Source organism: Plectropomus leopardus, chromosome 19, assembly GCF_026936395.1.
Source record: "Plectropomus leopardus strain MGB_pleo_1.0 chromosome 19, ASM2693639v1, whole genome shotgun sequence".
In the NCBI taxonomy this organism is placed as follows: domain Eukaryota; kingdom Metazoa; phylum Chordata; class Actinopteri; order Perciformes; family Serranidae; genus Plectropomus; species Plectropomus leopardus.
In genome coordinates, this window is record NC_142194.1 from 14,326,047 (window position 1) to 14,341,680 (window position 15,634).

At 38.5% G+C, this 15,634-nt stretch overlaps 1 protein-coding gene across 1 annotated transcript in view; it reads left to right on the top strand.

The window, feature by feature from the left end:
* The window catches only part of atrnl1b (attractin like 1b), an 84,794-nt gene that overhangs the window by 29,755 nt on the left and 39,405 nt on the right, over positions 1-15,634 (top strand). Inside the window, exons 19-21 of the mRNA XM_042507654.2 lie at positions 2,502-2,639; positions 6,168-6,261; positions 15,558-15,610. Of these exons, the coding sequence (XP_042363588.2) occupies positions 2,502-2,639; positions 6,168-6,261; positions 15,558-15,610 (285 nt within the window). The remainder of the gene's footprint in view (positions 1-2,501; positions 2,640-6,167; positions 6,262-15,557; positions 15,611-15,634) is intronic.

Sequence of the window (15,634 nt, forward strand, 5' to 3'; positions counted from 1 at the left end):
TGTCAATAATGTGTAACAACAGTGAGAAAGTGACATGTAAAGGGGTTTTGGGAGATATTTTGTTTGATATTCTTGGTTTAAGCCTTTAGGTGTGAATCTCAGTGTCTTTGATTAGTTTTTCATTCTCAAAAGTGAAATTATTGAAATACTTACTGTGGATGGAAAAAACAAATCAGTATTAAGAAGATTTATTCACTAATCTTTTTATAACATTATTTTGATTTGATATTTTGATTGTTTTTGTCAAGATCAGACAAACCAAGGAAGAACAGACATAATTGTATGTAAAAGAAGAAATGAAAAAAAATGCATTGGTTACAATGTAGTGTCAAAGACGGGGTCTTTTATGCCCACAAAAAGAGAGGTGATTTAAATTCAAGTAAGGTTTCTAGTTTTTCCAATATTTTTCACATTTTAGTGACATGTCTGAGAAAAAAAGTCAATGGTTCCTTAATTTAAGTTTCGCGATACATTAATTTTACCCATTGAGGGGTTTTTGGAGTGTCTTTACTCGACCATTTCCAGTTGGCACATTTTCCCAATGCATAATACTGAAATTGATCTAATGTCTGTAACCATTTCTACCCAGTAAGAGGAAATGTAAGGACACTTACAGGGGGAGGCTATTTACCTAGGGCCCCTGAAAAGCCTGTCATAAAAAGTTTGATATTGTTGCTTTGGTATTCTTGTTTCCAAGTAATGAGTGCCAAAACCAAAGTAAAATTGGCTGATTAAATTGGTTGTAAGACTGAACTTTGTGTAAGAAAAATAGTGAAAAATCTCTGAGGGCCTTTTCACCCCCTAAAGGCACAAAATGGTTTACTCCACCACTGCACTGGGATTTGTCTCTGAATGCAGCTACAGTTACATCGGCACTTATAATGAATGGATGAAAAGTGTTTTCCAGATGAATTCCCTCCACAGATCTGAGCTTGAGGTGGTAGACTGTGTCCTACAGATGTTTAACCACTTATATTTGGTTAACTCCATGTTAGCTGCTCTTTGCCACCGTGATTTAACATACATGTTGGAAATACCCTTTTCCATTTTTTATGAATAAATCCTGGTGATCAGCTTTCTCTATATAGATCGCTATATATTACCGCTAGCATTTTCCTAATATTCTTTTTCATTATATGTCTAATTTGTATTTTCCAATCGGACACATAGATGCAGATTCATTAAAAGTTGCAAAGCATATTTTAAAAGGGAAGCCTGATTAAATAGTAATTAATATGACATGCCAGATGCCAGCCACTGACAGCTCTAATGGGTCTGTTGCTTTTCCAGGAAGCAATAACAACAACCCTAGGTGTAAGTTTTGTTGGGCCCGTGTCAAATCCTCGCTGTTTATTAGCTACAGGGAGCACGATCAACACGATTGTGTGACTTAGACACAAACTATTCAGATATTGCTCTGTAAAACAGGGTCCTGTGGGACTTGCAGACAGATGGAGATTGTGACTGCCAGCATGTTGGCAGAAATTCACCCTTCCTGCTCCTAATCATTAAAAATCCATGCTAGTTGCACCTTGTGTTGGCTCGCTCTCTGCCCCCCAGTGTAACCCACAATGAGATTACATTTACTGTGGTAACCGTGAGTTGCACGGAGTGTTAAAGGGATAGTTCAGATTTTTTGAAGTGGGGTTGTATGGGGTGCTTATCCATAGACAGTTTACTACAAACAGTACATGTCTGTCAGCACATCTCAGTCCAACATGGAAGCTAAGCGATCTTCTGCTGTGGAGGAGTCACCAACAAAATGCATTTTAGCCACCTAAAAAATCCCATTAAAAAAAAATCAATATCAGTTTAGGTGCACACTGTATTGAGAGTATTTTCTTTGCTTTACTTTAGTGTCAGACTGTGATTTTCAGGAAAGTGACGCCGTTATTTCGCTCTCTGAAAAGCCAGACTCCTTTGAGGAAAACAGTGATTTAACCTGGCTGAACACAGGAGCTGCTGGTGTACTGCTGCAACGAACAGTTACTTTGTTGTGTCATTGTGTTACTTTGGCAATTAAAATTTTAGTTCTGATATACCAAATTTACACAATAACAAAAACTAACAAATGAACTGTAGAGCAACTCGCATGTTTAGCAGACAAAAAGGACTGTTTTTCTCAGTGGAGTTTGGTGGCACCTTTCTGATGGAAAGGTAAAGCAGTAAAAATACTCTCAGTAAAGCAAACTCTTAAACTGATGTAATTTTTTTAAGTGGAACTTTTTTTTAGGTGACTAAGATAAATTTTGTTTCTGACCCCCATCAATAGCAGAAAAGTGCTTAGCTCCTGTGTTGCACTTCAGCCTGCTTCTCCAAACTGGGGGTGAGCTGTCTAACATCCACCGTTAGTAACACATTGACGATGGATATGTAAGAACCTCATACAACCCCACTTAAAAAACTCCAAACTATCCCTTTAAGATTCACTTTTTTCCTCAATATGTGGCCAAAAGGCAGGAAGTTAAATTAGTGAAATTTACAGTCTGTTTCTTTTTCAGCATGCCAGTGCAATGGCCACAGCACATGTGTGAACGGCAGTGTGTGTGAACAGTGCCGTAACCTCACCACTGGCCCTCACTGCCAGACCTGCATGCCTGGTTACCATGGAGATCCAACCAATGGCGGCAAATGCCAGGGTGAGTGCCGCACCGCCACAGATATTTAACTATTCTGCGCACATAGGACTTCATAGATTTGCTTGCTTTCATTTTGTCTGAGTCAATTAATGCACTGTAAACCCTAACCTTCTTAATCATCTGCACACATTTCACTACAGTTAACAATCAACATCAGGTTCAAAAAAATACACACATTACGTTCTCTTTTATTTGGACAAGACCTGCTGTGTGTAAATGATAATTAAAGGGGAACATCATGTACTTAATGACTTCTAATCAATGCCTTGCGTGATAAAGTAATTCAGCATTTTGACCAACGGAGGGCACTGTTGTGTGTCGATTAGAACTGGAGACAATTTGCCTTTCCTGTTTGATTAATGAAAACACTCCTCCATCTGCTGGTTTCATAAAGTGCGAAAAGATAAACAAGTAAAGGTAAAACAGACATCTGGTCTCTGTTGGTTTGTTTTTGCTGTGCTGAAAAAAATAGCACTCTCACTAAAGACAGTGAAATGTCAAGATTAACTGTGTTTTCCTGACATTAGAGTGAGTGTTAGAGCAGATGTGGGAAGAGCAGGTGAAGCTGAAGGTCAAATACTGACTTCTGTGTTACTGTGGGTTTTTTATTCACCTTAAAGCTCTGCTTTGAAAATAGAAATGCATCATCTGTCTTGATTTCAGATGTAGGCATATACACACAGCCTCGTCAAACATTGATGTCATAAACCCATGATGCTAACAAAACTATCTGAAATGATTTAAATGTTTTACTAATTCAGGGTGTGGTATTCCGTTTTCTTCCTCTGCATTTAAAACTGTTTGATTGAGTTTTTGAGTCGCACATGATGCAGATTTATTTATCTTCTGCTCAATGCAGAATACATTTTCTGGAGTGACTGCAGCCCATAATTTATACAGCATTCTTGTTTTCAGTGCAAAAGCACATAATGCTCACTGAATTTAATGTGGAGAATAAACATTAGGCGGTTAGCATAGGAATGGCCATTTGAGCAAATCTAAAATGACTGTATGTTCATTTGATAACAGTCTCAGATTGTTATTAAATAAATGACTGAAAACCGGTATTAGAAGAGATTTAACTTCACTCCCTGTCCCTTATGAGACATGAATAACATTCCTGAGAAATTACATGAAGGTTATTGTTTGAATTGCCAGACTGTGAGCCACAGACACACACACACACACACACACAAACACACCTGGGAGCTTTATGGTCTCAGATACCATCTGTTAATGCAAAGGCTGGAGCTTTAACCTGTAAAGTGAAACTACACAGGTGAGCATCTGTGAAGGGAAAATTCTTCTTATTCTTTCAGAGCCCAAAGATGAAATGGCTTAAAATCATTATGTGCCATTAACTACATGCCAGAAGTGTGGACTCAAGTCACATGATGTGGACTCGAGTCAGACATGAGTCACAGATTTGCCTCGACCAATGACTCATTACTTTACTTAGACCTGAGACTTTTTAATTTGAAAACACTTGATACCCCTCCCCCCAGGATTAGGAAATATGGTATTTAAGAAGTGTGCTATGAATCTATTTATTTCTCTTCATTTCCTGAATCACATCACGCAGCAAGTTGACGCTGGATTTCCCAGATAATCCAATAATCTTTGTTTGAAACAGTTAGACAGCATCCTGTCACGTTGCAGGAGAACATACAAAAGGAATATAGGACAGAAATATACAGAATCCCTTCTGTTGTAGTCCTGGTTAATAGTGTCATATGCTTAGGGATGGAAATTGATGAGATTTTATTGATACCAAAATCAATTTTAATTCTGCTTATCAGTCAGATTCTTTATTGATTTCCTTATTGATTCCTGATCAATTTTCCGTGTGAAATAAGTAGGCGTAGACAGCTATGCAAAATCAGTGCAACTGTTCAATTATCTTTGTCTGAACACAATGCATAAACAGTCAGTCTAATTTCATCCATCTAGATGATGACAATTTGTATTACATTTATTTTTATTTAGTTTTTTTTTTCTTTTTTAGGTCCAAAAAATGCACTAAGCCTGCGTGTGTATTTGCCCTCTGTAATGGATTTGCTGCTCCTGTAGGGACGCAGTAGCACTTGCATGTAGTCAAGTACATAGCATTCCTGGAATTTAAGCCCATTTTGCGTGGAAATATGTTCCAGCATATTGCTGGTGTTTGCACCCTTACTTAAAATGATCATTTAACAGATGTTACAAAAGCATTGTTTTCATTTTTCTTCTTAAAACGAAATCGCTTTTTGGACTGTTTCTCCCCCTCCGCCATGACTCCTTCTCGTTGTAAGTTTTCAGCAGGGCATGAGTTTAACGTCATTGTTTTACGATTCACAACTGCCTGAAACTGCCAATATAATATATGAAAAATATTATAAGTTCACGTATATGATTTCGATATATCGGTCAATATGGAACCGGTTCTGAACTGGAACCAGTTCTCAAAATACATCCTTATATTGACTTTATTATATGAAAATGCAATTTTAGCACTGCACAGGTTCATTACAACTGTTTCAACATATGAATATATGTTTTTTAAAGCATTTATGATTTTTGTGAATGTGATATATCATTACTCTTGTTAAAATTGCATTACATTTGGTTAAGAGCACATTTGGACTTGTTTAGGACTTGGTCCCACGTTTGCTGCCTGCAGATGGAACAGTGCTCATATGTAAAGACAGTTTGTTTTCGTACAGTGGACATACAGCAAACCCTCCTGTCCCAGCATGACCTCCACACAGTACAGCTATAAAACCCTGTATCACCAGCTGTCAATAACAACAAGTATAGGAGAAAGTGCTGAGACACTCTGTTAAGAGCAACTCCGTCACCTGAAATATTCATATGTTCCATCTTGGGAAATGTGCTAAGGAGGAGGTTTAGAACTGTGTCCACTGACCCCTCTGTAATACACCTTCTCACTGTTTTAAAGCTCAGTCAACTGAGAAGTGCAAACCCGAAAGGCTGCCACACTGGAGGCACTTAAGGAGCCAATTCACACATCTCTGGCTGCACTGTTTATATTCCACACACACATGCCTAGCAGGTATCACGGTGTCCTATCTAGGGGGGGGCATATTTTCCCCATCATGTCTCAGATCTTTGAAGTTCAGCCAATCTTTTGGGAAATACACTTGTTTACCGTTTCACCCAGATCGATATCAATTTCATCTCTGCGTGTTCAGTACAGCAGAAAAGATGTGGGTAGCTTAGCTTAGCACAAATACGGCAAGCAGTGGGGGAATTTCTAGCCTGTTGCTTTAAAGTTGGGGAGAAAAAGAACTATTATGGTACAGGTTGCAGGACTTGTAGGTTTATTGTGCCCTCAGGAGATCCTGAACTCAAAGCTTTAAAGTCATTTTGAAAATCCAAAACTGAACATGTGCGTGTGTAAAAGCACAACCAAACCTGTACTTTACCCATGTTTTCAGGTTTGTTTGATGCTAATCAATAATGTCTCTCTTCCCCTTGTTTTCCCTTTTTTCCTCCTATTTTCCATCTGTGTTGTGTCGCCCCTTCCAGCCTGTAAGTGTAATGGTCACGCAAGTGTGTGCCAGGTGTTAACTGGCAAGTGCTTCTGTACCACCAAGGGGATCAAAGGAGACCAGTGCCAGCTGTGAGTACTCCAACCACATGCTTACACACATGAAAAAAAACAAATTGCCACGCAGCCGTTTGAATTGTTGCATTTTCCAGCATTTCAGAGTATAGCTTTTTATTAATAGTTCATTAGGTCATGGTCAGTTTGATCCAACCTGTATCCAAAAGTTCAAATCTGCAATACAGAGGTCAAATGAGAGATAAGCTGTTAATGTTCCAACATAAATTTACTGACTTGAGGTAATGTCAATCACATCTGAGTCTCTGGGCTTCCTGTCACTGGGCCAGTAATCACTTGGGATGCAGCCATGATGAAATGCTCGGAGCTATTTTAAAGGAAACCCATTTTGACAAGTGAGACAGATACATATGGGAGGGCGTTGTGCACTGTTTGTTAAATTTTGCCCACTTAAAATGAATATTGGTTCTGAGATTTCAACACTTTTATGAGCAGAGCATCTGTTAATGACACAGAGTTAAATACTTGAGATTTTCAAGAGCATCGAAACAGAGAGCTTGAGTAAAATCGGTCAGCCATTTGCTTGTGATTTTGTGAAAATGAATGATAACATGGCATTGAAAGAAATTACAATACATTATAATGAAAGGCAGGTAACCAGAGGAGTTTTTTCTTTGTACCAGATGGTAACGTTTACAAAACAAATCCTTAATATTGTACAAGTATTAAATAAGATTTGTTTTTCCTCTGAGTGGATCAGTGCATTTATAATTCTGTCATATCAGAGTATTTAATTTATTTGGCATTTGAGGAGGCTTGGACATTATCTATTTATTCATAGCTCCCTGGCATTTCACCAGGGTATATGGTATATGTACATACGATATGTGCATATATAAAAGCTGAGGTGCTAAAGTCAGTGCAGCCTGTATGACAGTTTGGCTCAAAATCAATAAAACCAGCTGGAAAATAAAGAACTCTAATGATTGCATGAGAGTCTATCGAGTAGGCTGATATTACGCTATGATTGGCCAGTCTACGTCCAAGGAGCTGGGTCAATTAGCTTACTTTGACAAGATAGCTGGGTTTAAATCCTAAATAAAAATCATGGGGCTTGCCAGAACTTAATGAGGCAAATAGTGCACACTGCTTTATGGTGTTGCTGGTTCACCTTTATCATTGAGACTATTCCCATACTACCAAACAGGGGCAGAGGCATTTTTCTTTTTTTTGTCTTCTTCTGTAAAGTTATCCACACTACTGAGACTGACCTGTGGTGGTGCGTCCTGTGTAATACAATACAGTGCCTTAATACAGCATCTCCACATCAGTCTGTGTTTTGGATGGTATTGAAATCAGACCTGCAGGATTTCCTAATATCCTGATATACAGTAATACCTTGACACCACCCAAGCCTATATCATGGATGAGTCAATAAAGTGACATAAGTCTATACGCATCAAATAGCTATTAAGATTCTGACTTTCAGAAACTTTTAGTTCAAATTATACAGAGTAATGGGATTCATGGACTGTAAGGTCACAGTTGATGTGCATCGGTTTCTGATCATGAAAGCAGCCCTCTTCTCTCTCATGTGGAGGCTTTGACGTTGTGATGATTCGGCGGTGTAAAAACAGAAAACCATCAGTTGGCATTATTGGCCAGAAACTCCACCTCCAGCATGATTTCTGCTGACGCGGTGGATTCCCTCCTGGTGTGGGAGGACCATCTCCACTTAGCTGTCTGCTTTCCCAGTCGTAAGCAGAATGGACTCTGATGTTTTTAATACCCCTAATGCAGTAAGAGTTATAGAGGGGTCACTGGCAAGCATGGATGCACGTACACACCCACACACCATGCCTTGAGGTTTCTCTCTTGCTCCCTTTGTCTCTAAAATCACACGTCCTCCAAATCTCTAGATTCAATTCATGTATTCACTTTCTCTGTGTTCAGGTTCTGTCATCTCTACTTGTTCAGTCACACACTTCCCACTACTGAAATAAATTTGAAGTCTTATGATTGAAAACAATCATTTAAAGTTGTCAGATTTTGGACGTCATATTGATTCTATCGAGGCATCTCCTCACTGAGTACGATGACAACATTTTAGTCGGCAGAAATCACGCACAGTCATGTTTGCTTTAAAGGGCCCTTGTAGAGTTTTTCTACAAACAAACAAATGTTCTGTTTACGTCGTTGTTTCTCACTAAAACACAATGTGTATCCTTGAGGTCTTACACATCTTAAATCCATCTCTGTCCTCATGAAGCATTTGTCAAGTTGATTTTTTGGTTTTTTTTTTAGAACAGCTAACCTTCTTCTGCCCTGCTTTGGTTGGCATATGGCTACTCTGTTGTGGATTGCTTCTCTACATGCTTTTACTAAACACCCACTCATAGAAACATCACTCCACAGCACCACTGGTGGTTTAAAAACTTTACTGTGTTTGTTTGTTAAAGGTACCCAAAGTGTTTGTTTGGGTACCTTCAACCTTGGTTTGGGTTAAATAATGTTGTATGAATACCAAACTTGAAAGTCCTGAAAATGAATGTACATAAGGAGCAACCTAACCATATGTTTTGTCAACACTGTGCAAATTGCAAAACTTCCCCTCCAGACATGTTTTTATATATGAAAAAATACCAGTAAGTGTAATAATATCAGGGCAAAACTGGTGACTACTGGTAAGAGCACTGTGGATGAACATGGTTAGCATTAGTTGTTTGTCAGCTTATTGGTCTATAGGCTAACTGGCAGTGGCTGACAGTGTTGGTGGTTGTGCAGCATACAATAAAATCTGCTATGTTTTTTCGTAGATACTGGAAAGAATCTCCAGGGTCCTGTTTACATCCAAAAACATATATGTTTTTCCTGCTTTAGACAGCGATTGGCTTTTGTATTAGTGACATATCTAATCTAGTTTGCCCAGTGTACGTTTGAATCTCAGATTTTATGAAAGTAAGTGTGAAAAAATCTCTAGTGAAAAACTTTGCACAGACAGAAGTCGTATAATCTAGGTTAAACACATAAGAAAGAAAAACACATTTTCAGTGGACAGGAACTTTAAAGTTGGTGTTTCAGAGGGTCATTTGTTTTTACAGCCTGCTCATGTGCTTGTCACATGAAAAACATACACAGAATTTACATATGGTCACATTTTTATACTCTGTGATGGTCAATATAGACTGCTGTATCTAAGCTGTATTCAGGTGTCATGAATTTGCTCTTCTAAACACTCTGTGTCTGCCGATACTGTTTTTTTTCTCAGAGAAATCAAGTGCACAAGGATCAATACCTGTTACACTGTTTGTGTCAGGAGCAGTTTTTTTTCACTGGAGCCAATAGAACTGAAACTTTCTAGTTTTTCTGAGTGCTGACGACCACCATGCTTGAACAGAAGAAAGCGAGTACATCACCTACAGATACTCAAAGTTTATCAACAAAGTTTATCCCTTAGATAAATCCAGGGAGTTGACATCAAAGCATTGGAAATAGAGAGGACGGTGAGACCTCTTAAAAAGCCCTCGGTGCTTTTCTGTTGACTTTGACAGTATATAAATGACACTTTGCACAAATGACAAAATGTCACATTAATTTCTGCTACCAGATGGAACGCAGTGCAGTACATTGCGGAGCCACACTCAGATAGCAGGTGGCTAACAGTTGACACAAACGACTCAGAGTCTACGAAATCAGAGTGGTGCATCAGAACAGGGCCAGGCACCAGCAGGCCGATCATCATCTACCATTTAGAGGGAGGATGTGCCCGCACAGCTCCGGAGCCAGTTTTGGGAAGGATTTTCTGCAGCCCATTGCTGATTGTCAGCTTAAAATTTAGCCAGCGACATAAACTGCCAGAATATGCTGCTAATTCAGCCCCATTTACAGACTGTGATTCGATTATCATTGTAAACAACTGCCATTTTAGTGTTTAATCTCAAAATCAAGATGCATTTCCACAATTAAACAGCATTGAATCATTATTTTCCAAGTGTAATTTAATTAGTGTGTGTACAACAGTTGGGGTTTTTGCTGTCCCCCTTGTTGTAATGTAATTTCTGGTATCTCATTACATGAAATCAGCGTCTCCCCCAACCCCTTGTCAGCCACTTCACTCGCACTATCCCCAGCAGTAACCCTTAAACAAAGACCTCTACACAAGGGTACTCTGTCTTTTCCGCAATGTACACAACAGTACACACATGCACGCTTTCACACATGCATGCACCGCAAACACCGACGCCATTAGGACCTCAGAATAATAACTGCAGTAATGAAGTGAGGGGTACATCGGTGCGGAATGGAATTGTTTTTGAAAACAATTGATGAGGTCCGCGCTGCGTTACAGCGATGAGTCAAACAGGAGCAGTTAGAGAAATATTTCTTATTAAAGCGCTCATTTAGATGCATACATTTTTCAGGATTCTTCTTGTGCTGGAGGTAACAGAGTAGTCCTGAGTTTGTATACATGTGTGCTTGCTCCAGCTGGCACATGTGTGAAGGACATTGTATATGGTAATAACACATTTCCCCTGTGTGTGTGTGTGTGTGTGTGTGTGTGTGTGTGTGTGTGTGTGTGTGTGTGTGTGTGTGTGTGTGTGTGTGTGTCTGTGTCTGTGTCTGTGTGTGTGTTTTGCCTGTTAAATCAGACAAAGGTTCCAAGTTGAGTGTAGATCAAATTAAGATACAGTGGAGGGGGATTGCCTCAAGTTCAAATGTGTGCACGCATGCATGCAGGTATAGATTAAATTAAGATACAGTGCAGGGAAGTTGCATTATACACCTCACGATGAGTGTGTGGGTGCATGTGTGTTTTGCCATCTGCAAATGCCAAGAGGCTGAAACGCCCCAGGAGTGATGTTCGGTAAGGTTCAAAAAGCCTATGGCAGCATTTGTCCTCCATCCTTTGTACCGTGGTAAAAGAGCACTCTACCCTGTCCTTACCTATTTAATATTAACAGTGAGAGCGACAGAGCTGGCTCTTCCCCAGCTCAGTGTCTTGCCCCCATTAGATCATTGAGAGCGCTGATGCTTGTCCTTCAGGTTAGATACAGTCAGAATCCCTCTTAATGAGGTTAGTTAAAGGCTAACTTCCATATTTTTCAACCTGGACCCTATTTTCCTCATGTTTTTGTGTGTAAGTGAATAATGAAGACTACAATTTGGAAATTGGTCCAGTATTAAGCAAGAGGGCTACAATGTAACCACTTTGGGCAATTATGCAATATCAATGTAAATCCACTAAAAAGAGCTTGTTTTTGCCACTGACAGGCACACATTGTAATTATGAGCGTCGAGCGACATTATGGAAAGGACCCTACAGAGATAGATCTTTAGTTTAACCAGAAACATCCCAAAAAATTGCTATCAACAAACCTGCCAAACTCCATATGAATTGAAACTTATAAAACAGTGATTTTAGTATGAGTAGAGCCAGAATTTTTTCACATCTAACTTGGTGAGTTAAGGGTTTATTTCAACTATACCAGAGTTTGCAATTGTCAGAAATGTGGAGAGACAAACTTTGGTGGCTTTTGTGAGTTATATGTAGTTTCTGCTGACTTTAAATTCAGTGTGTTTTATGATGAAAAAAAAACTGAAAAACTCTCTTTCTCTGTAGAGATCCTTTCAAAAATGTCGACAGATACCTAGAATAACAATTTGAGTCTGTCTGTGGCAAAACAAACACTTTCAGTGGATGTTAATAGATCACAGATAATTGGTTACATTGTAGCCTTGTATCTCCGCTGCCTGCCACAGCACTTTTGCACAATACTGAACCAATTTAAAAAATTGTTGTTCTAACTAGTCACCTAGCCATGAAACATAGAAAAATAGGCCCACGTTGAAAAATACAGACGTGACCCTTTAATATTAATAAAGCATGTATTCACTGTGCATGCCTCTCTGTGAAACAGCTGTGGGGGACAAGAGACAGTATTTAAGATATAAAAGCATGAACAATATTGGTAATTCAAAAGTCACTTTGGAAAAGAAAACAGCTAAAATATGAGCTCAAGATATAACTTTTTCACTCTGTTTTCTGGCTGTATTACTCCCTGGTGATATTTGAGGTGTTGGAACACATCTCCACCCACATCTGACTGACATTTTTTTGTGTGTGTGATGCCGTCGCTAGTGATACTGTCTGTCTTGTGAATCCGAAATGCTACAAAACAACTGATGTTGTATTATTTTTAGAGGCAGAGTCATACGCAGCAGCATCACTATCAGCCACTACCTCCTCAGTGGCATTCGTGTCTCTCAGCTGGTTTACTCCTCCGTCCCCTCCCTCCCTGGGTGTCCTCTCTGACTCTTCAACACCGCCTCTGATATTCACATTTTAACAACTCTAATTGGCTGTCTGTGAGATAAAACAACTCTGAAATGAAATCAGCTTGATAATAGATATCCCATATGTTTAATGTCATTTTGACTGTATTAGTGCAGTTCTAGTGCTCATGTGTGCAGAAGGATGATAGTTCTAAGTGAATTTTAGACAATTAAAGATTGCACAGAGATGCATTTAAAGGGAGATAAAGAATACTGTAATACAATGAATAGTGCTGCAATATGTTTCTCCTCATTAAAAGCCTCTTTGAGCCTGATTAAACACACTCATGCGCACACACACACACACACACACACACACACACACACACACACACACACACACTCAGAACAGTTGATGGCACTCTGTGGATGTGAAATGATTTTCTTTGGCATCACTCCATTTAAAAATTACACTGTTTTGGCTGATGCTATGATATTTGTGTGAAATTTGTATATGGTGTTAAACTGCAAGGGTTTGAGCAAACTACATTAACTTATAGGACCCTAAAAAACTGTTCACATCCTTTTGTTTGACAAGTGTAGAGGGAAAAGTCTGATTATGGCTGTTCAGAATTATATTAATCATGGTTACAAACCCAGATGTAAAGCAGTGAATCATGGCAAGGTTTAAAGTTGTGCATATTTTCATTGTCAATAATCAGCCAGTGTTTGTATTTGTGAGGACAGTGGCGATGTTCGAGGCTTTAAAATTAGAGTGTTTGTCAGCTAACAACAATGGATCGGAGGCAAATGGAACCTGGTAATTGTCCAATTTTCACACCATGTTTAGCCTTGGGTTTGGACCCTCATTAGCTGGAGTTATAGATTCATTGGCCCTGGGCTTACAGTCATTTCACACTTGCAACAAACACAATCCATGGGTTAAGCACAGGGTAATTATAGTCCGTATCTATATATTTTTTCTGGAAATTACTACTTTTGTTTGCTTCTTATTTGTCACAGTTTTATATTTGTGTTTTCATAAGAATTGAAAACTTTTTATTTTTATTTTTTGCCTCACTGGGCCTTTAAACAGCAAATTAAACTGTATTTCTAAAGACCATTAGTGCCCTTTATTAGTGAGTGCTTCATGTATGAATTAATACATGCAACAGGAAAACAATTTTTTTTTTTTAATTTGCTAGTTTTTGTATGCATGTAACTCTAACAGACTGAATGGCATAATTAAAAATGCAGGGGTGCATCATTGTGAAGCACATTTTTAGTGAAAGAAAGCCATGGCATGTAATTTTACCCAGAACAGTACAGAGTGGCCTGCCTCATTTCCTGCTGATGTTTGTCACTCCTCCTCCTGTGTGCATGAATATCGTGATCACAAGCTGCTGTACAAGGTGTTTGTTGAAGTGCTTTGGTCCTAAACCTAAAGTCATCGACCAAATGTGTTGATCAAGATTATTTTATAGTATTTTAAATAGTTCAAGTTCTTTTTAAGGTTTAATTTTTGATCTTTTGCATCATTGCATTTTATTGTCTTTTCAGTTGATTTTTACAAGGATTTGTTTTTTTGATTTAGGTTTTGTTTTCATGCTAATTATTGATAGTGATTCTGATACTTGTTAAAGGAGAACTTCACCCCCAAATTGCCATTGGTTTTTCAGTGACTGTATTCTGTTGAATTTTGAACAAAGATTTAAAAAAATGAGCGAATTCTTGACAAATGGAAGTTATAAAGGTCAGCTTTAACAATAGCTAAACTATATATAATATACATTTAAATACTCTCACACTACTTGTGCAGTATGATTCAAGTGTCATTTATCCAGTCGTATTCTCAGTACTTCTCCAATCAAACAGCAATTTTTCCCACAGAGAATTTTAGCGAGAGTGAAACTTAATCTATGCTTCCTTTCAAGCCAGGAGCTGCAGGTCCACCACTGCCTTGTTCATTAGTTTGCTTGTGTTATTGTGTGGCTTTGGTGTTTTAAAGGTTTAGTTCAACAGGAATTTTTGCAATTTTTGGATTCTTTGTTTAGCAGAGGCATGTGGGAAAACCAAAGTTTTCATGAACTGAATGTAACACAAATTGAGTAATTGAAACAGATGGTCATTGTGGAGTTGAAGTATTCCTTTTAGAGATGTTCTGCACTTCAGGGCTGTGGGCACTAAACTGTAAACCATACAGGTTCTTAAACCATAGCTTTAATTCGTCTGGCCTTGAAACAAGCATGCTATGACAGGAGTTTTGTCCCAGCTGCTACAGCACTATAGGTGCCACATGTATAGGTATGTTATGTGTAAAAATGTGAAGGTATCTTATGTTGTTGTGTATAATGTGTTTATGTACCTATGTACTTAAGTGAGGCCCTGTATAGACTGACAACAAATTTTCTTGAAGGAAAATAATCTGTTAATTGAAGGGAGAATTAAGTAATTAAGTAATTGGACAATCATTTTTCCAGTCGACAGTAAACAAGTCATGTGCTGTAAGTGTTGTGAAGATGTTTACTGTTAGCTCTGATTATAAAGTCTAAATCCTAAAGCTCTGACTTAATAAACATGGGTGTGAAACAAAGTTAAATTCACCCTGGGCTTCCTGACTTGAAACTTGAAGCTGAGCACAGCCTTATCTGATGCATTCTTTAAAAAGGATTCACCTTGATTGGTGCTTTTTCTTGATTTGGCTTTCACATCTGAAATAATCAAGTAGGAATTAATTTACATAAGTTGTGCTGTTTGCTCCAAGGACTTCCAGGGATTAAACTTACTACATTTACTTTCAGATGCCACTCTCTGCGATCAGGTGGTACATAAAGTTTGTTACATGGCACTGTGTTGCTTTGATAAACAAAAGTTAAAAAAAAAAAAAAACTAATTAACTTTTGCAAACTATCAGATTATTTCTTCTTTGTCAGAAGTAAGAGACTTGATGAGGCGCCAACAGCAGGAGCTAATGCGCTGGCACTTGGCATCCACTACTCTCGATAAGGAGGCATTCTTGCTCTCAATCTGTTAGCGCTCTTCTTCATCTTGTTCTCTCCTCTCTGTTTTCTTTGCTGCAGATGTGACTCAGAAAACCGTTACCTTGGCAATCCACTCAGAGGAACCTGTTACTGTGAGTAATTCTGCACCGGACTGC